This window comes from Eleutherodactylus coqui, chromosome 3 (genome assembly GCF_035609145.1).
Source record: "Eleutherodactylus coqui strain aEleCoq1 chromosome 3, aEleCoq1.hap1, whole genome shotgun sequence".
NCBI classification, from domain to species: domain Eukaryota; kingdom Metazoa; phylum Chordata; class Amphibia; order Anura; family Eleutherodactylidae; genus Eleutherodactylus; species Eleutherodactylus coqui.
In genome coordinates this window covers 1,325,368-1,350,266 of record NC_089839.1, presented here as the reverse complement: position 1 = coordinate 1,350,266, position 24,899 = coordinate 1,325,368, and the positions used below count along the sequence as shown (strand labels likewise).

The 24,899-nt window shown below is 54.7% G+C and overlaps 1 protein-coding gene across 1 annotated transcript in view; it reads right to left on the bottom strand.

The window, feature by feature from the left end:
- Nucleotides 1-443: 443 nt before the first annotated feature.
- Nucleotides 444-24,899, bottom strand: part of PPP2R5A (protein phosphatase 2 regulatory subunit B'alpha) — a 74,176-nt gene continuing 49,720 nt past the window's right edge. The window contains exons 7-13 of the mRNA XM_066595042.1: nucleotides 22,045-22,153; nucleotides 21,151-21,204; nucleotides 19,252-19,302; nucleotides 18,985-19,104; nucleotides 18,320-18,447; nucleotides 14,960-15,061; nucleotides 444-5,686 (exon numbers count right to left, since the gene is read on the bottom strand). Coding sequence (XP_066451139.1) covers nucleotides 5,569-5,686; nucleotides 14,960-15,061; nucleotides 18,320-18,447; nucleotides 18,985-19,104; nucleotides 19,252-19,302; nucleotides 21,151-21,204; nucleotides 22,045-22,153 — 682 coding nt within the window. The 3' untranslated portion in view covers nucleotides 444-5,568. The remainder of the gene's footprint in view (nucleotides 5,687-14,959; nucleotides 15,062-18,319; nucleotides 18,448-18,984; nucleotides 19,105-19,251; nucleotides 19,303-21,150; nucleotides 21,205-22,044; nucleotides 22,154-24,899) is intronic.

Sequence of the window (24,899 nt, the reverse complement as noted above, 5' to 3'; positions counted from 1 at the left end):
AGGGTAGAAGGATTACTGCGGTGTATTAGGCGATCGAGACGAGGGTAGAAGGATTACTGCGGTGTATTAGGTGATCGGGACGAGGGTAGAAGGATTACTGCGGTGTATTAGGTGATCGGGACGAGGGTAGAAGGATTACTGCGGTGTATTAGGTGATCGGGACGAGGGTAGAAGGATTACTGCGGTGTACTCAGCCTACGGGGCGCCTGCCGCTACATTCAGTTTACGTGGCATTGAAATCGGCAAACTCTGGCAGCCCACTTCATTCTAGGAATCAGTGCTGGTCCCAGCGGTCAGATCCCACCAATCAGCAGGTTAACCTCTAACCCTGTGGGTCAGGGAACACCTTGTTCTCATTGGACAACCCCATTAAAAGGGATATTCTAGCCTTTTTCCAACTGATGACCGATCCTCTGGCTAGGCCATCAGCAGTTGATGGTTGGGGGTCCGCCGCTCAGGATCCCTGCCCATCAGCTGATCATTTGACCCGCTGTCGGTCATTGCGCTTCTATTGCACTTCCTGCTTGTGGTTACAATCCTACCGATTACAATGGGAGTGAAGCTGTCTGCTGATGACAAGATCAATCCCGCGGGCCGATCAGGTGATCCATCATCCAGGGGACAGGTCGTCAGGCCAGAATACCCCTTTATGTGCTTCCTTCTATCAGTACAGGAAGCCGGAGCGCTGCCACCAGCAGACCTCTTCGCTGGCACCCAGTCTGTAGCGTTTAATGGACCCCAAAATGTGTAGCTGTAGCCCGTAATCAGCATTGTGTTGTTCACATTGTAGTTCAGATTAAGGAATGTTCTCTCTTCCTACATCGCACTCTAGTGGTCAATCTCAGCAGGGCAGACAGGAGAGGGTTGTGTGGGACTAGAAAAACATGGCCGCTTTCTTCCAAAAAACCCAACCCCATCTGTCTTCTGGCTGCTTGTAGTTTTTGCTCAGCCCCATTTACTTGGATAGAGCTGCAATACCAAATACAACCAGAGGACAGCGGTGGCACTGTTTTTGGGAAAAAAAACAGCTATCTTTCTAATCTTGCAACCCCTTTAATACAGTGCAAGTTTAACAAGTGGGACAAGCAAAGAAGGAAAACCATCCAAGCAGAGAACAAAAGACTGCCGACAGCCAACTGGCTATTGCAGGATATAGATCATCTCCCCGACAAAGAAAAAAAACCCTCAAAAGGAATTCCCATCCTGAAATCATCCTCACAAAAGGTGGAAAACATCTAATATAGCCATTTATAGGTTACATCTGACTCTGGGAAAGCTGGAGCCCTCATATGGTCAGCAGTCGCTGTACGGGTAGTCAGCAGCTCCTATAGGGGCCGTCAGCAGCCGCTATACAGGTGGTCAGCAGCTCCTATAGGGGCCGTCAGCAGCCGCTATACAGGTGGTCAGCAACTCCTATAGGGGCCGTCAGCAGCCACTATACGGGTGGTCAGCAGACAATATACGGGGTGTCAGCAGCTCCTATAGGGGCCGTCAGCAGCCGCTATACAGGTGGTCAGCAGCTCCTATTGGGGTCGTCAGCAGCCGCTATACAGGTGGTCAGCAGCTCCTATAGGGGCTGTCAGCAGCCGCTATATGGGTAGTCAGCAGCTCCTATAGGGGCAGTCAGCAGCCGCTATACGGGTGGTCAGCAGACAATATACGGGTGGTCAGCAGCTCCTATAGGGGCAGTCAGCAGCCGCTATACAGGTGGTCAGCAGCTCCTATAGGGGCTGTCAGCAGCCGCTATACTGGTGGTCAGCAGCTCCTATAGGGGCTGTCAGCAGCCGCTATACTGGTGGTCAGCAGCTCCTATAGGGGCTGTCAGCAGCCGCTATACTGGTGGTCAGCAGCTCCTATTGGGGTCGTCAGCAGCCGCTATACAGGTGGTCAGCAGCTCCTATAGGGGCTGTCAGCAGCCGCTATATGGGTAGTCAGCAGCTCCTATCGGGGCAGTCAGCAGCCGCTATACGGGTGGTCAGCAGACAATATATGGGTGCTCAGCAGCTCCTATAGGGGCAGTCAGCAGCCGCTATACAGGTGGTCAGCAGCTCCTATAGGGGCAGTCAGCAGCCGCTATACAGGTGGTCAGCAGCTCCTATAGGGGCAGTCAGCAGCTCCTATAGGGGCCGTCAGCAGACAATATACGGGTGGTCAGCAGGCTTTTCTGCAGTCTCTTCTGTCCCCTCTCTAGGAGTTCTGCTCCGGGCACAAGAGGATAGACATGGGGGTTTGTCTTTCTACCAGCAGGGTAAATGATCTCGATGGACCGGCTGCTGCCTTTGCATAAAAATAGACAGAAATCTGCATAAAAGCTATACAACACTTTGCAGCCCCCCGCCGCGCCCTGCGACACCCACCAGGGTCTACGGCTTCAGACTAGACGGGATTTGAGCTCGGCGCCGATGAGACTCTCCTCACCGCGACCGTTGCTCAGGTGTAATCGCTGCCTTCCGGCTCTCAGCCATGTAATACAACACATAATGAGCAGCGTCTATGGAGATTGGCGCAACACGGCCGTGGACGGGCCATAAGGGGGGTTCACCCGCTGCGGACTATGCAGCTAGAGCTCATTCACTAAGGCGTATGGTCACCCTGTATTGCGCACACATATTTCCCGTGTGTTACACATGGTGAATGGAGGCTACTAAGGTCTATGGCCTTTTACTCCTCCATTCACGGGGCGCGGCGGGCTGCTTAGTGTAGCGGGCCTTGAATGGGCTCCATACGCAGGTATTACGGGAGGGGGGCACTTCGACACGCATCCCTACACTGGAGCACGCTGCCCTTGTCCGTGACGCCAGAATCCCAGGCATGCGCAATTGCAGCCCGTACACGGTCTCTGCCGGCAGAGCGCTGCGGTCTACATGTCAGGTTATACGCCCGTGTGAACGAGCCCTTAGGCCACGGAAATACTTGCTGCGGGGCTAAGGTGCACGCGAGGGTCTTGGACTCCTGTCCTGCCGTGGTCAGATATACAGACGGCCAGCCCCCTGATATAGGGCAGGGACACGTGACTAGTTCTTTGCGCAGTGCGTTCTGCCTGATTGAATAGCATGAGTCCGTTAGGGGGGCATGCGGCAGGGAATCCCTCCACAGCGGGCAGGCCCTACGTGCGAGCGGATGTATGCAAATATTCCCCACTGGATCCCGGAATAACCTCCGCCATCGCAGATCCAGTAACTTCACCTCGAGGGGTAACACACAGCTACAGAAACGCTGCAGTGCGGGAGAAATCAGCGGAAACTGGATGGAACTCACTGCGGGCCCTTTAAGGTGAGGCGATTTATCGTTTGTACAAGCCAGAGCCGTCCGTCACCGTTCAGGGTGAAGTTAAGCTTCTTACATCTGGACGGCCCGCACCCTGCGCATACAACCGCACAACCATCAGCGACCCAGAAACCCCTTTGATGAATAAAATGGACAAATGGGTGTTTTTCTTTTATTTGCCAAAGGGGTGTGTCCATGCGCAGTCATAGGATTGGACAGTCCCAGGACATACATTGGGCACACCCCCGACTGGTGACAGCAAGTTGCCACTTTGTTCATAGGTTTCCAGGAGGAACAACAGAGAAATGGCAACAGAGTTCTAAGAAAAGGTGCTGCAAAATATTTCATGTGGCATACAGGCGTCTCCTGCCAGAGATGTGAGGGGCGACAGCAGTCAGCGCTGGGCACAGCCCTCACACGCCTGGAGACCAGACCCACATCCTATGCGTGCCTTCCCATAGGCGAGAGCGAGTCGCGCCCAACATTCTTGAGCACAACCTGCCTCACAAAGCGAGAACCGTCCGTGCGGGAGAACGTATGCCTGGCCTACGCCCAGCAAACCCGCACACGGTGCGACCGCACCGCGAGAGAAGAAATACTGCCATCCCGTGTGAACGCACCACGACTAGAGGGTGGAGAGGCGGGGGAGCAGTCAGGCTGCGCTCACACGAGGGTTTTACAGGCGGTCGGAGCTGCGATCAGCACGATCGTGATCACCTGCACATGACGGCATCTCTTGGCCGCGGCTTCCTGGTTTCCGAGCAGCAGGCATTTAATCTGCCGTGTTCTTACACATGTGCAGCATCGTTGTACACGCCTGCAGCGAACACGCAGTACGCCAGAACACGCTGCGCTCTTGTTCTGCACAATGACGGCATCAGTCTGCATTGCCTCCATCCACCGGCTGCTAGGCGTGCGTGGCGCCGGCCGCAATGCGATTCAGGTTATAGGCCTCGCCAAGAAACACCATCAGGCTAGGACGACTATGGCCGTGCAACCAAACCCTGTCGTGTTGCCCCGCCCCCTCGCGGAAGGGAATGAATTGTGCGACTTGCCGAGAGAGAAAGATTGAAAAATATCCAACCGTGGCGCATTTTTTCCATCTGTGATTCACGGCTCCATGCAAGTCACAATGCACCCGACTTCAGTGGGTGGGTGAGGCGGCAGGGTACACGGCCCTCGTTGGGTGCGCGGCTCCATCGTGTGCCCGAAGCGGGACAAATGGTGAGGTCAGTAGAGCGATGTAGACTGTGATAAGTCCCTTAAAGTCCTCAGGATAGGCCACCAATAGTAGATCAGCAGGCGGCGTCCTTTGGGACCCTCATTGATCAGCCGCTCACCAGACAGCTCCGTTCTTACTGCAGTGGCCAGATGGGGTAGTGCAGGGATTGAAATAAAGGCGATCTTTGTAATTCCAAGCCATTATTTATGGGAAACCGTCCATAAAGGATGTAGCAGAGCTGAACTGTAGCAAGGAACCTCAGCTGTGCTATACCACCTATGGCTGCAGATGAGAGAATGGCTCTGGGGGGCTGTGCCGCTGATCTCTGACGCACAGAGGGTGAAGGACACGGACCTCAAATGCCTTGCCCCTCATTAAACATTGTCTTACAGACTAGGATGATTTGCATAGGAGACAACTACAAGGTAAATGAATGTGATTAAACACTCAGCAGGAAGCAGAGCTGCGACCTCATGACCTCACCGGTCAGGGGTCAGGGGTCATCTATAGTTTTATCTAACGGAACCCCCTCCCCCACACCTATAATCTGCAGTTACAAGGCCTTTATGGCTGGTAGGACAGTACTGTCTGTCATAGAAGCAGTAGTACAAAGAGGCGCCGCAGCAGCATGTACCTGTCATTGGGGAAACGGCATTCCGTATGGGCTCAGCAAACAATAAATGGAGTTGTGGGGTCCCGTGCCTCAGGGAGGCGGCCCCCTAGAAGGCCACAGGGGCACATGAAGAACCTCCAAACAGTAAAGAGATCAACACGTAAAATGGCAAGAAGAACGTAGAGAGCGAACGCCACACAAAATATATAGAAGATTCAAGTCATAATCGTCCCGCCCCCAGAATCTCCCCCAATTATAGGCTATAAAAGACTGATCATCGCTGGAGCGCCGCCGCTGGCAGGGGCGCAGAAACAAGTTGCCCTGCAATGTATTACTGGCCCCACGCCGCCAGCCTCCGGGTGGGCAGAGACGGGCCGCCCCTCAAATTGGCTTTTACTTTAGAATTTGAGGGAGAAAAAAAAAAATATACAAAAAGTACAGTAATGGCGCGGGCGGCGGCGGCCAGCTATTTGGCACTTGTGTTATTCTGTAGACTGTTGGGCTGCCCGGCCAGGGCCTTCTTCAGCCGCAGGTCGTCCAGCCGTCTCCACAACTCCTCGCGCTCCACCTCCTTCTTCTTCTCCCTGCAGGGAACATATACAGCGTTAGAAGGACTACAACTTCCAGATGCGTCTTTAAAGGGGTTTAATCGCAACTCCAAAAAGAGGTCTAGCGACTGGCTTAGCATAACAAAGGCGTATGCTCAGCGCCCCCTGGTGGTCCGGGACGCAGCTGAGTGGTGCCTCTGATTGGCCACAGGAGTCACCTGACTTCAGCCAGACCAAAGATCCTGTAGTGATAAAACCCTTTAAGTTCTGCTTGTCCGCTACAGCGATCCAAATCCCCTGCTGGCACCAAAAGGGGGAGCTGACTGAGATCTCTGACTAGTGGAAGTGAATTAGGGCTTGTAGGCGGCTGGGTGGAGGGGCACAGGGAACGGACAGAACTCAAAATCCAAAATGCATTTAAGGCTATACAGACGCAGCAAAGTTTAACTTGACAGAAGGCGTTACATTGTGGCCCAGAAGCGGCTTGTGTTGATAACTTGTGGCAGCCAATCACCAGCGTTCGGTTAAACTCTGCTGCGTCCGCGGTAGGAAAAACAACATCAGCATAGAAATTAAAGGGAAACCGTCGCCTCCTATAAGCTACATAAACTAAGCTATAGCACTTCCTGCTGAATCCGCGGGTGGACATTATATACCTGCCGAACGCCCGGCGCCGGCTCTCCGTCTGGCAGTAGGACATTATATATCCACCGGGCTCCCTGCGCCGGCGCTCCGTCTGGCAGTAGGACATTATATACCCACCGGGCTCCCTGCGCCGGCGCTCCGTCTGGCAGTGGGACATTATATACCTGCCGAACGCCCCGCGCCGGCGCTCCGTCTGGCAGTAGGACATTATATACCCACCGGGCTCCCTGCGCCGGCGCTCCGTCTGGCAGTAGGACATTATATACCCACCGGGCTCCCTGCGCCGGCGCTCCGTCTGGCAGTTGGACGTTATATACCCACTGGGCTCCCTGCGCTGGCGCTCCGTCTGGCAGTAGGACGTTATATACCCACTGGGCTCCCTGCGCTGGCGCTCCGTCTGGCAGTAGGACGTTATGCACCCACCGGGCTCCCTGCGCCAGCGCTCCGTCTGGCAGTAGGACGTTATGCACCCACCGGGTTCCCCGCGCCGGCGCTCCGTCTGGCAGTAGGACATTATATACCCACCGGGCGCCCCGTGCCGGCGCTCAGTCTGGCAGTAGGACATTATATACCCACCGGGCTCCCCGCGCCAGCGCTCCGTCTGGCAGTGGGACATTATATACCCATCGGGCTCCCCGCGCCAGCACTCCGTCTGGCAGTAGGACATTATATACCCACCGGGCTCCCTACGCCGCCGCTCCGTCTGGCAGTAGGACATTATATATCCACCAGGTTCCTGCGCCGGCGCTCCGTCTGGCAGTGGGACATTATATACCCACCGGGCTCCCCGCGCCAGCGCTCCGTCTGGCAGTAGGACATTATATACCCACCGGGCTCCCTACGCCGCCGCTCCGTCTGGCAGTAGGACATTATATATCCACCGGGTTCCTGCGCCGGTGCTCCGTCTGGCAGTAGGACATTATATACCCACTGGGCTCCCTGCGCCGGCGCTCCGTCTGGCAGTAGGACATTATATACCCACTGGGCTCCCGGCTCCCTCTGTTCTCTATTGGCTGCGCATGGACCGAATGAAGAGTCACGCCGATAGTAACGGGGGCCCGTCCCTAACAAAACCCCCAACCGCACCTGGCAGGACCTGTGCTGTGAGCAGGTTTGCAGGACCCCTCACCCCCAGGGGCCCAGATAGGCCCCTCTGTATGCGCACTTTATAAACAGCCCTGGTGGTCCTAGAAACCATCTTGCTGCCCCAATCTCATGTCCTTTTCTACGGCTGTCAAGCGCTTCAGCTTCTACCGAGGAGGATCAGTGGTGAGTGGCGGGGGAGCGGTCCATCCGCCCGCCTCCGTGCACAGATGAGGATCTGGCGGTTTACACGGCGGGCGTTGGCTGATCTGGACAAGCGATGAATTATCACCCGTCAATCAGTCGCTGGCGACCGTTCCACTGAGCGATCACACGGGTCTGCGAATAAACCTTGAAGAGCTGCTTTGGCTTTATATTTTTCGGTGCGCTGAATCCGACAACGACCTCCGTTTGGTCATTAGACATCCCGCTTCCTGACAACGACCTCCGTTTTGTCATTAGACATCCCGTTTCCTGACAACGACCTCCGTTTTGTCATTAGACATCCCGCTTCCTGACAACGACCTCCGTTTGGTCATTAGACATCCCGCTTCCTGACAACGACCTCCGTTTTGTCATTAGACATCCCGTTTCCTGACAACGACCTCCGTTTGGTCATTAGACATCCCGCTTCCTGACAACGCAGTTATCTGCCATCAATAAGGCAAAACCTCAAAATACGTGAAAATAGACTTCGAAAAGTAACGTTTAATCACACATTTTACATGAAAATCATGTCTGAACTTCACAAACACAGTGAGCGGGTCCTTCCTCCCGTGAGGCTCCTCGAGGGACGGGACGCTGGTGAGGGGCATCTGGAAGGTCTCTGAAGCGTCCAGCAGCAGTCGGCCATCACGGTGACGCTCCATCTTCCCTGGCATCTTCTGGCCAGCTCTTTAATGTCCCGCTGGAATCGCTCGCCTTGTTCTTCACTCACAGCTCCCACATTTACAGGAAAGCAGTCAAGGTGGGCTTGGAGGACAACGGGAGTTTGTCTTACCGATCACTCTCTTTCTTGAAGACATGACAGCATACACCTGGAGGTCGCTCCCCTGCTGACCTGAAGGGACAGGAAAAGGCAGAGCATGAAAGGCACCTCCCCTCCACCAACACCAGTGCGTTCCCAATAACCACCGTGACAGAATACTTAACCAGAAGGTGTGATTTATTGGCATCACACACCTCAGATAAGGAAATCATAAGCCTACACATTACCTCATGTGTTAGACAAGGGTAACCATGGCGGTGGGGGGCGTATGCTGTCATGATGCCTTCAAGAAAGGGGATTACTCCGGTTTTCCCTCCGACATCATGACAGCATACGCTGGAGGAACACCAGATAACTGGCATGGGCATTTTTAGGGAGGGATGACTGCTTGTAGCACCTTCCTCCCGGAGGTTGCATCCTGACTAGATCTAATGTCCAGCCTGTAGTGTCTAATCAAGGTGTGGCCAGAAGTCCACGTGGCCGCGTTACAGATCTGCTCGATTGAGGCGTGCGCTCCGAGATTATGGAGCTTCTGCTCCTTTTCGGTTTTGAAATTTTGGCAGAAGGCTGGAATGACTATTGGCTGGCCTCCGTGGAAATCTGACAAGACTTTAGGTTGGAGGGACGGGGCTTAAGAAAATACAATCTTGTCGGGGTGAATAGTCATATATGGGGCCCTTTGTGAGAGGGCCTGGATTTGACCCACGCGTCTAGCCGACGTGACCGCCACAAGGAGGGCTACCTTATACGTCAGCAAGGCGCACTGCTGTTAGTAGCTGATCCGTGTTAGTGGCGGAAAAAAGGGATTTTTCTCCCCCTGTGACACTTCCTCAAGATTTCCAAACTCAAAACCTTCCGCTATGTCAGAGTCGGACTCTTACACTGTCAAAGCAGACCTTCTTGTAACCCCGGAGGGTCCTGCTTGGAGGTCTGAAAGGGATGACTGCACTTATTCCCGGCCGACCGACCGAATCTCAGACATTAGGGAAGTTTTTTCTTCCTGCAGGATTTTCGCTGAACAGGAAGTGCATAAAGTTTTGGTATAGGAGTCGGGCAGTTTTGCTAAGCATACTGGACACTTCCTAGTTGTTCTCCTCCTAGCCTCCCTAGGTTTTTGAGTATTCCTGTCCTGAAATGACAAGGGAGAACTCTGTTAGTAAGGAAGTGTATGTAGTGCAGGTGTCTGTAGGTTGGCCCACAGGACCACTTACAGTTGGAAGATTCTCTGGCCGACATCCTGTGCTTGTGGGATCAACTCCTGTACTTAGAATCAATTCCCAGCGTGTAGAAAGCACTAGCCGTCTTCTCCTGGTGCAGGGAGCTTTGAATTTTGAATCTGGCGCCAAGCCGCGCCCCCTTCGTGTGCTCCGTCGAGGCCACACCCCCGTGCGGAGCGTCTGACGTCACTCTCCATGTGCTCCGCCAAGGTCACGCCCTCTTGCGGAACGCCGCTACTCAGCCGGAACCCACAGACGGCAGCCACTGCCTGAATAACAGCCGCGGTGGTGCCGGAAAGTCCGTCCTTGGACCCAGGCCCGCACAGTCCCCGGTTAGCACCCAGATGAGGTACCTCCCACTTGGGTAACCGGGGCTGCCAGAAGTAGATGCCGCCGCTGTGCCTGATAAGTCCTTCGGCATGTGACGGCATCGCTGGAGCTCTGCGCTGCTGTCCTGGAGGGACAGGAAAAGCACTGGTGTTGGTGGAGGGGAGGTGCCTTTTATGCCCTGCCTTTTCCTGTCCCTTCAGGTCAGCGACCTCCAGCGTATGCTGTCAGGATGTCGGAGGGAAGGGCACTTTAAACTCATCAGGCAACCTAAAGCTTGAGATGCTTTCAGCCTTCGTCCGACCATCTCTGTAGTCAGGATCTTTCCTAGTGCCTACACATTTCTCTACAACCTCTTTAGATGCCATCCACCCTTCTTTGTGAGAATCCGTCATGGTATTGACAAACTCTTGATCCGCTATAAGCCTTCTAATGTCTGGTCCGACGAACACACCTTTACTTAATTTGGCCCCCGAGGGGCCTAGAAACTTGGTGACCAAATATTTAAAGCATTCTCCATCTCTTGGAAGTGATTTCATGAATTGCTTCATCAATCCCAATTTTATATGGAGAGGTGGTAGAAGAACTTGGAGGTACCAAGTTGGAGGTAGCAAAGTTTCTCGTAGGACATTTTTTGACTGACTGTGGGCACCCTCGGCTGCTAACTTCTTGGTCCAGTGATTTTATCGGTCTTGACTGTCCCATAGACACAGAAAACAAAGGTATTTGGTATATCCAGCTTGTTGCCCGAGCAGCATGCACCAGACCTTTAAATCCCCACACACTTGCCAACCGTGGTCTTCATAAGTTTACGAAGAACCAATTCCAAGTTCTCGTAGGTTTCCTTCAAGTGTACGGAATGACCTACAGGGATGGAAGCGTAAAAACCACCGTTGTGGAGCAAAACTGCCTTGAGACTTCTTTTTGAAGAATCTATGAAAAGACGCCATTGTGTTGAGTCATTTTGGATTTTGAATTGACCCATCAAACCTTTGACAGCGATGCAATAAACCAACCTGTCTCCCTGGGCAGAGTACGGAACCAACTCCTTGTCACGATGTCTGAACCGTGAAGAAGACACTCCTGGCAATAATTCCTGCTTCTGAGCATTAAACCGAGTAACTCAGCGGCATCTTTGGCATCTCTTACCAAATGATTCATCTCCTCCTGGGAAGGTAAGGAAGACGGGCACTTCTAGTAAGAGAACAAACCGGTAGCCGGGGTACTCCCCCTCCAGCCTTAGGGTCCCAGATGGCCTGTAGGTCACTAGAAGATCCCCCTTCATACAATGTGCTTAGCGGGTTTTATATATCTTAATGGTACATAATGCTTGATCAGGGCCATTTAGTGGCGAAGCGCGGTGCATTTCATCTCCTCCCCCGCTGGAAGGAGTATATATTGGTTTACATCTGTACAACCTCTACAATTTCAATTCTGTGACATAAAGAAGATTCTTCTACTCTTTCCAGGCTCATGGTGGCATTGTATGAAGGGGGATCTTCTAGTGACTTACAGGCCATCTGGGACCCTAAGGGTGGAGGTTCTTCCCCCCTTTGTTTCTACTTTGGGGAACCTTTCCCCTTCCCAAGCGAGTACCCCGGCTACCGGTTTTGTTCTCTTACTAGAAGCGCACGTCTTCATTTCCTAACAGTATTCTACCCCCATTATCTGGTATTTGGGGGGCTTTCTGTTTGCATGTACGCGCTGCTCTCCTACTCCGGTGGATTCTAAGAGAATGAAGGACCTTTTGTCGGGTTTGCCTCTGATCCATCCAGGCGCTGGCCATCTTCACATTTCTGAGCTCCTCCTGGGAGAAATGTTTCTTGTATCATCTTCAAAGTGAGAACTTGATTGGTCATCTGGTTCAGGTAGGACTCCACCTTCATCAGAGCTAGGTATCACTTCCAAGGTAGCAGGGGGCTTGGGTACGGGTATGTCTGTGCCATGGGGGATGGGACGAGTGAAGATTGGGGTATGAAATGGAATCCTCCATTTGGAGTTCTACCCTTCCACATCGCATGAACTAAAGTAACATTCGTCATTGTGGTTCTTCGGCTCTCGCCACACCCTAGGAATCCCAAAGTGAAAAGCTTTTTTTTTCTTCTTACCCTTGAATCAATTTCGGAGGTCCTGGACACACTTTATGAGGCGCCCAAACTTTATCTTCACCTCCAAGTTTTAGTCCGAAGTCTGTAATATTCAGCTCTGTAGATTCGCCACAAATGACACAAACTGTCAGGTGAATTAATGCACTTCAGCGGAGCCGTAACGCCAACTTGGGGAAACATGATTGAAGACTGACGAGCTAACACCAAGAGATTGTGGGAGTTACTCCCTCTCTTTCCATTTGTCAGCCACAGCAGCAGAGAGCCGTCATCAGTGGCCACGGCAGCAGACACTGAGCGGGGGAGTTAGCTGTCAGCAGCCACAGCAGCAGAGAGCCGGCATCAGTGGCCACGGCAGCAGACACTGAGCGGGGGAGTTAGCTGTCAGCAGCCACAGCAGCAGAGAGCCGGCGCCACTGGCAGCGGCAGTAGAGACTAAGCGGGGGAGCGAGCTGTCAGCGGCCACAGCAGCGGAGAGCCGGCGTCACTGACAGCAGACACTGAGCGGGGGAGCGAGCTGTCAGTGGCCACAGCAGCAGAGAGCCGGCATCACTGGCAGCGGCAGCAGACACTGAGCGGGGGTGAAAGCTGTCAGCGGCCACAGCAGCGGAGAGCCGGCGTCAGTGACAGCAGACACTGAGCGGGGGTGAAAGCGGTCAGCGGCCACAGCAGCAGAGAGCTGGCGTCACTGGCAGTGGCGGCAGACAGTGAGCAGGCAAGCGACCTGTCAGCAGCCACAGCAGCAGAGCGCCGGCATCACTGACAGCCCTGGCAGACACTGAGCGGGGGGGAGTGAGCTGTCAGCGGCCACAGCAGCAGAGAGGCGGCTCAGACACCTCTGCGGAGGGAGCAGATGGCCAGGGGGAAGGCTCTGCGGCTTCGTAAGTCACAGCGCAGGGGCTTCACCAGGGGAGATGGGAGGGCACAGACGCACAGCAGGGGGTTTCCTAGAGTGGCTGCAGTATCACACTGTCAGCACAGGTGCTGCCTAGCGGTATGCCATGGGGAGAAGGAAGGTGGCCGGGTGCTGCGGGGAGAGTAATTGCTGTAGTGTGCTAGGACCTTGCTCATGGCAGCCAATCATCTCCTGGGGGCGTCACCTGTCAAGCACTCTGCATCTTGTCTCCACCCATACTTCCAGTGGTGTCAAGATGCAATAATACTACAGGCAAGAACCAAGAAAGAGAATTGAACCAAGCCCGTGCGTGTCCGAGCCGGCGCGGTCAGCCTGCAGCTTGTTGATGCTGGTTCCAAAATAAATAAAAAAAATTTGAGAAAAATTGGTAACTTTGAAGAGAATTTAGCATTTTGTGGTAAATCCTGACGTCTAGGATTTAAAAATTTTTGTTTTGTTTCCAGCGCACCAAAATACATGGAAATTAGTCAAAAATAGTCAAACAGCTTTTAGTCGCAGATCTGTGCTATCGTTCTTTGTGAAAGGGCCCTTCCTGGGGAGCCCGTCATACATCTGTTTATACACAGGGGGCGGGACAGAGCAGCCTGGACCAATGACGACACAGAGGCCATATAGGAGGGCAGGCGCGCTTCGGATTATTATAGCACTTCACTTTACTCCTTTAACCCCTTAATGGCGCGGCCTCTTTTTTCCCCATTTTCACTTTTTCCTCCTTTTAACCCCTTTATTTCTCCATCGCCGTCGCGGTCTGAGGGCTTGTTGTTTTTGCGGGACGGGTTGTATTTCTCAGCGGCTCTATTTAATATCCCGTATAATGTAGTGACAAACTTTTTAAAAATTCAAAGTGGAGTAAAATGAAAAAAAAAATAAACACCCCGCCATCCTTCGGTGCGTCTTGTTTCTAAGGCGCACAAACTGCAACACAAGTGACCTGATGTCTTCATGCTGCGGGTCGGTGCGGTTACTGCGATGCCAAACTTAGTGGGTTTTTCTTGCTGTACTACTTTTAGTTTTTTTTTCAAAGAAATGTATTTTTTTATTATTTTCTGCCGCAGTAACTTCTGTTTTTCCGTCGCCGTGCGCGGCTCATTTTTTGCAGGATGTCCTGTAGTTTTCGTTAGTACCAATTCGGAACACACAAAACTTTTTGATCGCTTTTGATTGCATTTTTCCTTGGAGACGGGGTGACTGAGAAGGTACATTTCTGGCGGTGTTTTTTTCCGGACGGCGTTCACCATGCAGGGTAAATAATGCGCTACTTTGATAGATCGGACTTTTATGAACGCAGCGATACCAAATATGTATTTTGATTTTATAATTTTTTATTATGGATACGGCAAAGGGGGGGGGGGGGGAGGAATTAAACTTTTAGTTGTTTTTTTTTACCATTAGTAAAACTTTATTGATCTTTTTCTTTTTTTAGCGCCTCTGGGGGACCACAACATGCGATGCTCTGATCGCTCCTGCAGTATGATTGGATGCCATTGCATTACATCATACTGCAATCTGACAGGCAGTCTATCAAGCCACCCCACAGGGGCTTGATAGGCAGTCTGCCGAGACAGCCCTGGGGCCTTTCAGGAGGACCTCTGCTGCTATGATACCAGCATGGCTCCACTATCTCACCGTTGGGGGGGCTGTACAGGACCCCCAAACATCATTTGGGCGATTTCAATGCCGCTGTCAGAACTGAGAGCGGCATTTTAAGGGTTAATAACCACGATCAGCCACGCAGCCGATTGCAGCTATTGCCCGCAGGTGTCAGCTGTAATAAACAGCTAACGCCCCTGCTGTATGAAGAGAGGTCGCCCCGTGATCTCTATTCATACATACCGTGACTCTGCAGGATGTTACTGTACGTCATATAGCGGGAAGGGGTTAAACACACATTTTCTCCTTAAACTGCTACCATAAACAGCGCCTTTCTTATCCACAGGCGGTGGCAGGTATTGCAGCTCATCCCCAATCAAAAGAAAGCTGTAATAGCATTCCCAGCCCAGAGTGGCGCCGTTTTTGTATAAACTCTACCTTTGACGTTCTGCTTTGTAGGAGCCTGTAAGTTCATCAAAGAGCTTCCCGTTCATCTCCATCAAGGTCTTCAGCACGTTGTAGACCAGCGCTACGATTGTCCTGCCGGCACAGAAGGAGGAGAACGGACAAGTCAGCAAACCACTTGTATGCCGCGGCCTCGGAACATTCCGAACGCACCGCTTGTCCAGCGGCCGGTAAGAATTGTATGATGTAAAGGAGTCAGGAGGTACTTTGTGTCACCCCCCCCCCCCCCCACACACACACACAGGAGGTGCTTTGTGTCACGTCACCCCGCCCCGCCCCCACTCAGGAGGTGCTTTGTGTCACCGCTCCCCCCCCCCCCCCCCCCACTCAGGAGGTGCTTTGTGTCCTCTCCCCCCCCCCCACTCAGGAGGTGCTTTGTGTCCTCTCCCCCCCCCCCCCACTCAGGAGGTGCTTTGTGTCCTCTCCCCCCCCCCCCCCCACTCAGGAGGTACTTTGTGTCCTCTCCCCCCCCCCACTCAGGAGGTACTTTGTGTCCTCTCCCCCCCCCCCCACTCAGGAGGTACTTTGTGTCCTCTCCCCCCCCCCCCCCCACTCAGGAGGTACTTTGTGTCCTCTCCCCCCCCCCCCCCACTCAGGAGGTACTTTGTGTCCACCCCACACACACACTCTCAGGAAGTGCTTTGTGTCACCCCCCCCCCCCCACTCAGGAGGTACTTTGTGTCCTCTCCCCCCCCACTCAGGAGGTACTTTGTGTCCTCTCCCCCCCCCCCCCCACTCAGGAGGTACTTTGTGTCCTCTCCCCCCCCCCCCACTCAGGAGGTACTTTGTGTCCACACACACACTCTCAGGAGGTGCTTTGTGTCACCCCCCCCCCCACACTCAGGAGGTACTTTGTGTCCTCTCTCCCCCCCCCCCACTCAGGAGGTACTTTGTGTCCTCTCCCCCCCCCCCCACTCAGGAGGTGCTTTGTGTCACCCCCCCCCCCACACACACACACAGGAGGTGCTTTGTGTCACGTCACCCCGCCCCCACTCAGGAGGTGCTTTGTGTCACCCCCCCCCTCTCAGGAGGTACTTTGTGTCCTCTCCCCCCCCCCCCACTCAGGAGGTACTTTGTGTCCTCTCCCCCCCCCCCACTCAGGAGGTACTTTGTGTCCTCTCCCCCCCCCACCCCACTCAGGAGGTACTTTGTGTCCTCTCCCCCCCCCCCACTCAGGAGGTACTTTGTGTCCTCTCCCCCCCCCCCACTCAGGAGGTACTTTGTGTCCTCTCCCCCCCCCCCCACTCAGGAGGTACTTTGTGTCCTCTCCCCCCCCCCGCTCAGGAGGTACTTTGTGTCCACCCCACACACACACACTCAGGAGGTGCTTTGTGTCACACCCCCCCCACTCAGGAGGTACTTTGTGTCCTCTCCCCCCCCACCCTACTTCCTCCCCCCCCCCCACTCAGGAGGTACTTTGTGTCCTCTCCCCCCCCCCCCACTCAGGAGGTACTTTGTGTCCTCTCCCCCCCCCACTCAGGAGGTACTTTGTGTCCTCTCCCCCCCCCCCACTCAGGAGGTACTTTGTGTCCTCTCCCCCCCCCCACTCAGGAGGTACTTTGTGTCCTCTCCCCCCCCCCCCACTCAGGAGGTACTTTGTGTCCTCTCCCCCCCCCCCCCACTCAGGAGGTACTTTGTGTCCCTCTCCCCCCCCCCCCCACTCAGGAGGTACTTTGTGTCCTCTCCCCCCCCCCCCCCCACTCAGGAGGTACTTTGTGTCCTCTCCCCCCCCCCCCCACTCAGGAGGTACTTTGTGTCCTCTCCCCCCCCCCCCCCCACTCAGGAGGTACTTTGTGTCCTCTCCCCCCCCCCCACTCAGGAGGTACTTTGTGTCCTCTCCCCCCCCCCCCACTCAAGAGGTACTTTGTGTCACCCCACACACACACACTCAGGAGGTGCTTTGTGTCACCCCCCCCCCCACTCAGGAGGTACTTTGTGTCACCCCACACACACACTCTCAGGAGGTACTTTGTGTCACCCCCCCCACACACACTCACAGGAGGTGCTTTGTGTCACGTCACCCCCTCACACACACACTCAGGAGGTGCTTTGTGTCCCCCGCTCCCCCCCCCACTCAGGAGGTGCTTTGTGTCCTCTCCCCCCCCCCCCCCACTCAGGAGGTGCTTTGTGTCCAACCCCCCCCCCCCCCCCCCCCACTCAGGAGGTGCTTTGTGTCCACCCCCCCCCACTCAGGAGGTGCTTTGTGTCACCCCCCCCCCCCCACTCAGGAGGTGCTTTGTGTCACCCCCCCCCCCCACTCAGGAGGTGCTTTGTGTCACCCCCCCCCCCTCCACTCAGGAGGTGCTTTGTGTCACCCCCCCCTCCACTCAGGAGGTGCTTTGTGTCACCCCCCCCCCCCCCACTCAGGAGGTACTTTGTGTCACCCCCCACACACACACACTCAGGAGGTACTTTGTGTCACCCCCCCCCCCCCCACTCAGGAGGTACTTTGTGTCACCCCCCCCCCCCACTCAGGAGGTGCTTTGTGTCACCCCCCCCCCCCCCCCCCACACACACACACTCAGGAGGTGCTTTGTGTCCCCCCCCCCCCCACTCAGGAGGTGCTTTGTGTCAAACCCCCGCCCCCCTTGAGAACTCGTGACAATGTGACAACAGAGCGGTCCCCGTCACAGTCCCAGTTGTCCAGCCACGTCATTCTGCAGATCCTGCAATATAAATAGTGGCAACCACGGCTTGTAGCCGCATCGCATCAGGCCCACGATAGTAATTGCCCGAAGGGAGCTCTCGCTAGAAGTCCCCCTCCATTTTGGGATTTTCATCCTCACTTTCAAAAAATTCTAAGTGTTCTATTTCCACGGACGTCGCCGTCTGCGTTGGTGCGTTCGTCTTACATTCCACGAACGGGATAATTAGTTAATGTGATAGATCGGACTTTTACGGACGCGGCGGCGGCGCCAAACGGCCCTCCCATTTATACATCATTTTACATGTTTTTTTCTTCCTCTCGCTGGGGGACTTGATGTAATACCCAAGTACTGCATTATACCACATTCTACAAGGCCCCCCTTCATGGCAGCCCTGGGGGCTTCAGAAGGCACCAGGGTGCCATGGCAAATGAACGGCACCTTAGGACCCCCAACTGAAGGGTTAACCACGCTGACAGCCGGCACCCGCTGCGTGTGGAGCGGGATCGGATCCCAATCCTGCAAGTCCAGCATGTGTACCCTGGGGCATGAAGGGGTTAGGGGCACACAGCAATAAAGCACTGCATTCCATCCGCCTCATCCGCTCACCACTGACAGACGCACATTTGGCCCTGGAGGGACCCGGGGCCACAGACTCCCAGCAATCTACAAGCGGGTCCCTACTTACGGGTTCCAGTGTTCTTTGGAGATTTTGTATAAACTGCCGAACATGATTGGCAGAATCTTCTCGATGTTCTCCTCGATCAGGCTGAGAATGTACTCGTTGTTCCAGAAGTAGAGCGCCCTCTCTGCCACCTGCAGGACAAGCGGGCACAACCATCAACACACCATCTGCAACTGCCAGCATGCCGTGTGGCTCAGAGCGTTGCTGTCCCACGTTGCTGGCGGCGCCTCTACTAGCGGCCGCCACGCCGCGGGGCCTCGGACGGCGCCTCTACTAGCGGCCGCCACGCCGCGGGGCCTCGGACGGCGCCTCTACTAGCGGCCGCCACGCCGCGGGGCCTCGGACGGCGCCTCTACTAGCGGCCGCCACGCCGCGGGGCCTCGGACGGCGCCTCTACTAGCGGCCGCCACGCCGCGGGGCCTCGGACGGCGCCTCTACCAGCGGCCGCCACGCCGCGGGGCCTCGGACGGCGCCTCTACCAGCGGCCACCACGCCGCGGGGCCTCGGACGGCGCCTCTACCAGCGGCCGCCACGCCGTGGGGCCTCGGACGGCGCCTCTACTAGCGGCCGCCACGCCGCGGGGCCTCGGACGGCACCTCTACTAGCGGTCGCCACGCCGCGGGGCCTCGGACGGCACCTCTACTAGCAGCCGCGCTATGGTCACCCACCTGGAAGTGAGAGCTGGACACGCATCTGGAGATCTGCTTGAAGAGTGGCTCTTGAATCTTCTTGAACTGCGTCGGCTCAATGACATCCAAGATCTCCTCTATTTCACCCAAGAACATCACCTGCGAGAAAGCAGAGATGAGAGGAGTGAGGCTAGACAAGAATGGCCACTTACCTCCCTTCTTCCGGCAGGGTTCTGTGTACACAAGAGCGGCCGCTTACCTCCCTCCTCCCAGCAGGGTTCTGTATACACAAGAGCGGCCGCTTACCTCCTTCTGACTGCAGGTTTTCGGCCAGAACTTCAACAATCCTCTAATAACCTGCAATAAGGACAGACAGTAAATAGTCGCTATTGGCGCCTGAGGGGTTGACGACTAGCGCTCCACACAGCCAGAACCACTTGTGACCGACTCCACCCGCCAGCGGCCGCCATCTTGTCAGATTCAGCTGTAAGCGTTTTTTACTGTCTGGAAACAAAACCTAATTGATCCAGGATGGCGACGGCCCAAGAACTGCTAAGACTCCCTTCAAGTATCTGCAGCGGGGATTGGGCATAAGCGGGCATTGCTGCGGCGGCTCCACCCGCGCTTCTAGGCCTCTACTGGGTCTTTGATGTGGACATTATTGCTTGCGCTGTACTGTGAACCGCCGGTTCTTGTGACCTGAATGCTTCTACGGATGAAGGCCACAGGGGTGCGCTAGAGGTGCCACAGGGACACAACCCTAACTGTCGCCTACTGCACGCCAACCGATCATCTTCAGCAGCTGCAGGGAAGCCAGCCGCGGGCAGCGCATCGTTTACTGGCCATTGCTGGGATGCAACTAGCAGTAAACATAAATGCAGCCCAGAGAACCGCGGTAAGAAATACGCCACCCGCAGGTGGGACACAGCATGTACGGGCCCCCGGACACAGGCCGGATAAGGAGAAACTGCAGGGCTGGGCACTCGGCTGGCGCTGCAGATCAGATGATACAGATGCAAAGGGCCCTTTACTGACCACCAAGTTATCGTCTCCCCACGCCAATGTGGCCCACAAGGACGAAGGACCAATGACTTATAGGGACCGGTGGTGAGGTGAGGCGCCGCGCCCCTCCAGACTCCGTAGACCTGGCATGGTATGATGGTGAGGTCCTGTCAATGGGGGGCTTGTAGACCCCTCCACAATGCTGTGCAGCAGAGATCCCGGGTGGCGGACCCCGTCCATAAGATGCTGATCACCTACCCTGGGATACGACACTCCTGCAAACCCCTGTGCGCTCCCTAGTGGCAGCGGGGTTGGTCTGCAGCTCTGACTGCCAGAAAGACAAAGCAGGAAACAAATCCAGACAAAACTCTGACCCGAAGGACATCCGCCATCACCACCCAATCAGATGCAGGTTGTATTATAGAGCCAGGGGCCCCCCAACCGCAAAGGTCCCCGTCACCCAGTGGGGGCCCCCCAACCAACCGCAAAGGTCCCCGTCACCCAGTGGGGGCCCCCCAACCAACCGCAAAGGTCCCCGTCACCCAGTGGGGGCCCCCCAACCGCAAAGGTCCCCGTCACCCAGTGGGGGCCCCCCCAACCGCAAAGGTCCTCATCACAAGGGTCTCAGAAACAGTGAGGATCTGCCCTGTCTTATCGGCATCTCCCAGCTATAGTACAACAGTCTGCTCATCACCTGCACATGGCCGCCTGACGCCGCTTATCTCCACTGCGCGGTTGTAAGGTCATTGATGTGGAGGGGACATGCGGCTGCCGCGGTGCTGCTTGTCGTGTGCCATTGAGTCGCACTGATAAGACTCAGAGCTGGAGCGCTCGGCGGATGCCTCCTCATACAGGAGAGGTGCGGTACTACAACGGCAGGCAGGGACTCCGCGCACCAGTGTCCAGGGGGCCGCTGACATCCAATATGGCCGCCACACATCATTCCAGACACAACGCTATCATCTACAACTGAAGTATAAAGGCAGAGAACAGCGGTGTCATCAGCGGCATCCGGTTCAGGAGCGGACGCGTTACACCCCACCTAAATCCACCATATAGGGGGAGACGCAAATGACTCAAAGCAGAAGGACGACAGAAAAGGGCGGCCGTAAGAGAGCGGCAGAAAAACAGAGCGCAGCGGCGCCGCTGGAGCAGAGCAGCCATGTTTGTATACATCCTACCTGGAGGGGTGTGAATACTTACGGGTTCTGTCAGCGTGGTATCCTTCTCCAAGAACTGCACCACACAATACGCCAGCTGTGGAGAGAGAAGGGCGACATTACCCCTATAGACTGGCATGACTCGCAGCGCACCCTACAGGTCGGGGGAGCAGAATGCAGGCTCAGCTCCACATCTACGCGGCTCTTAGAGGAGTCCAATTAGACCCCTTCATTTACCCACCCTGAGCAGCATTGGGCACATGTCTCCAGGCACCCGCCTGCTGCCAACGGGGGCCGCCACACCCGCCTGCCACCAACGGGGGCCGCCACACTCGCCTGCCGCCAACGGGGGCCGCCACACCCGCCTGCCGCCAACGGGGGCCGCCACACCCGCCTGCCGCCAACGGGGGCCTTCACAGCACACACAAACACTTTGAGAATGGCATTTTTTATTTTTAAAGGGGAGTTTGACCTCATCAGGATGAGACGGGAGGACTCCGCAGGTGAGCAGTGCCCACCACATGAGCAGCGCCAGTGTAGCTGGGCTCTGTACTGTATGCCATGGCGTCTTTCTATTAAGGTGAGAATGCCAGCTCACAGTATGTTAAAGGCGCTCCGATTTCAGAGAGCCGTCCAAGAGCCGATGAGGAAGTTCTGAGTTTACGGCGGCAGCGCCTCCAACTTGGGGCCATGGAGTCTCTACAAAGTCTTCCCCCTGGAGGAGGCGGCATGCTCCATGGTGGCACTGCCCACTCTCTACTGGGTGTCCCCGGCCCCTTAGAGGTTACAGCTGGTGATACTATAGGGCAAGGGCAGCATTACACGTCCCACAAGGCCTCCGGCGTGCTGTCCGCGTCTCTTCAGACAGCAAGGCCTTAAAGGGGCGGTCAGACGGCACTGGGCTTTCAGCGATCCCACTATATTCGGATAGACTCACCTGCGCATGGAACAACGCCAGCAGCCGCGCCGTGTGCATCGGAATCAGGACCTTCATGAGGAACTGCTTATGTTCAGCCTTTAACGGTAATGCAAAACCATTGATAATGCTGTGAAGAGAGGAGGGACAGGCGAGGGTTAAAGGGAGAAACCGACAAAACTACAGATACGATGACGTCTATTAAAGGGGCCGAGAGCAGCGGCGTGCTCAGGTGTCCAGCGAGGGCAGACCCCTCTCTATGACCCGGAACGGAGGGTCTTCTGCAACCCTGGGTGGGCATTCATGTGAACGGCTGCATTATGTTACATTTCCTCTGCAGCGCGCCGGTCCTCGGCGGCTTCACATGGACCTTGTGCGCACGCAATCCGCAGTGAATAGACGCCATTGATCTCAATGCTTTCCCTCACATGCGCATATTTGGCGCATGCATTTCAGCTAAGCAAAAAAATTTGTAAAAATCTTTCTGCGTATTTGCGCACCAAAGTTCCCCTTAGAAGTCAAGGACGTACAGACAACGCGAAAGGAGAGGCGTGAACGACTGCGCAATTCAGGCATTCTGAAATCTGTGCGCTTGTCCCACGGGCAGAAAAATTACAATAAAATATGCCGAAATGTGTGCAACTGCGCCCGTGTGAAGCTGGCCCTCCAACAACTCCTGCCGTGTCACCCCTCTACAGCCTGCGGCGCTTCCCTGCGTCCGGAGAAGCTGTTCTACGCCGACGGCCTCTCCCCTTAATGGTGCGCCTGCACCTGTCGGACCTGATGCCAGGGCTCAGTGCTTCGGGTGGTGACCTATTAGTACGATACACGATGCACCAAGAGCGCTGGCCGTGCATCAGGACCAGGCTCACCGTGAAGGGAAGACGCCGTTGGCATAGAACAGCTTCTCGTTCACAGCGGGCCGCCTGGAGAAGAACAGCAGCGCTGGAGGCACGGAAAGGAGTTAGATTTATAAGGCCAGCAGACTGTGAGGAACTAGCTACCGCTACCGTGTCACGGATTAGACGGTGATTTACAGGTCCGACCGTCACCAACCTGCGATGTTGACACCAGCTCCCCGGATCATGTACCCTGCAAGGCATTACCCATCCTCCCCGTCCACCATAAAACGTAACTCGGAATATAAAAATAAAAGCAGAGCCTGTTAACCTGTTCCTGAAACTAAAGGTCATTGTTTCCAGAGAGAAACCGAGTCATCCTGGAGACCGGGGACCTTATGATGGCCACAGACATGCACGACGTTACAGCAGCTTCCAACCTCCGAGGGTTCTTCCTCAGGCATTATATTATATACACATTTCTGACAAGGCATAGGGGGATGAATGAGGAGAGAAATAAATACCTAAATAGTCACTGATGAAGATGTGAAGGTTTTATGGTCCCTGAATTAGTGTTAGGGGGTCACCAGGCCAGAGTGTTATCGCTGCTATAGAGGTCTCATACATACACACATATATACAGGTAGGACTTCTATGATTTCATTATGCCTGACAGAGAACCCCGAGAGGTTGGAAAGCTCGCTATAATATCACGCATGTCTGTCAGCCATTAAAGGGTCTCATGTCTACCGGATGACTTGGCTTCTCTTGCTGGGAACAATCACACATCGTTCTACTGGTGACACGGACCGAACCTTCTTCATTATACAGAAAAGAAACAAAGATGTATAAAACCATTTGCAGGAGCACCAAATATCAAAGCTGGTGAACAAGAGATGCAACCCAAGAGGTATATTCAGCCTTGGGGGGGGTGCTACCTAGAAAGAGTCTGAGGCATCTAGCTAATTACCCATCAGAAATGAGCCCCCCGATGAGGCTAGCTGGGTGCAGCAGCTTCATCAGGAGGCTTAGGGCCAAATATAAAGAACCCATGAAATGGGGAAATGCGTAAACCACAGAATGGCAACTAATTGATGGTGTGAGGATTATCGCCAAGGTGCTAAGTAACCATCCAGGAGTCTTCAGGTCTCACGACATACAGTGGGGAAAAATAGTATATAGTCGGATCCCAATGGTACAAGTTCTCCTGTGACATCATAGGTGACCTCAACTATGGAGACAACATGAGAAAACATCCAGAACATCACAGTCTGATGGGTAACGGATTTATGTGCCAATTAGGGTGGAAAATCAGTATTTTGTCAATAACAGACGTTCATCCCAATCCTTTGTTATATATCCTTTATTGGCAATGACCGAGGTCAGACGTTTTCTGTAAGTCCTCACAAGGTTGGCACACACTGCTGCTGGTATGTTGGCCCATTCCTCCATGCAGATCTTCTCTAGGGCAGTGATGTTTTGGGGCTGTCGCTAGGCAACATGGACATTCAACTCCCTCCAAAGGTTTCCTATAGGGTTGAGATCTGGAGACAGGCTAGGCCACTCCAGGACCTTGAAATGCTTCTTATGAAGCCCCTCCTTCGTTGCCCTGGCGGTGTGCTTGGGATCATCGTCCTGCTGAAAGACCCAGCCACGCTTCATCTTCAGTGCCCTCGCTGATGGAAGGAGGTTTGCACTCAGACTCTCACGATACATGGCCCCATTCATTCTTTCATGTATACGGATCAGTCGTCCTGGTCCCTTTGCAGAGAAACAGCCCCAAAGCGTGATGTTGCCCCCCCCATGCTTCACAGTAGGTACGGGGTTCTTTGGATGCAACTCAGCATTCTTTCTCCTCCAAACACGACGAGTTGTTTCTGCCAAACAGTTCTACTTTGGTTTCATCTGACCATATGACATTCTCCCAATACTCTTCTGGATCATCCAAACTTCAGTCGGCCCCGGACATGTACTGGCTTCAGCAGAGGGACACGTCTGGCACTGCAGGATCTGAGTCCCTGGCGGTGTAGTGTGTTA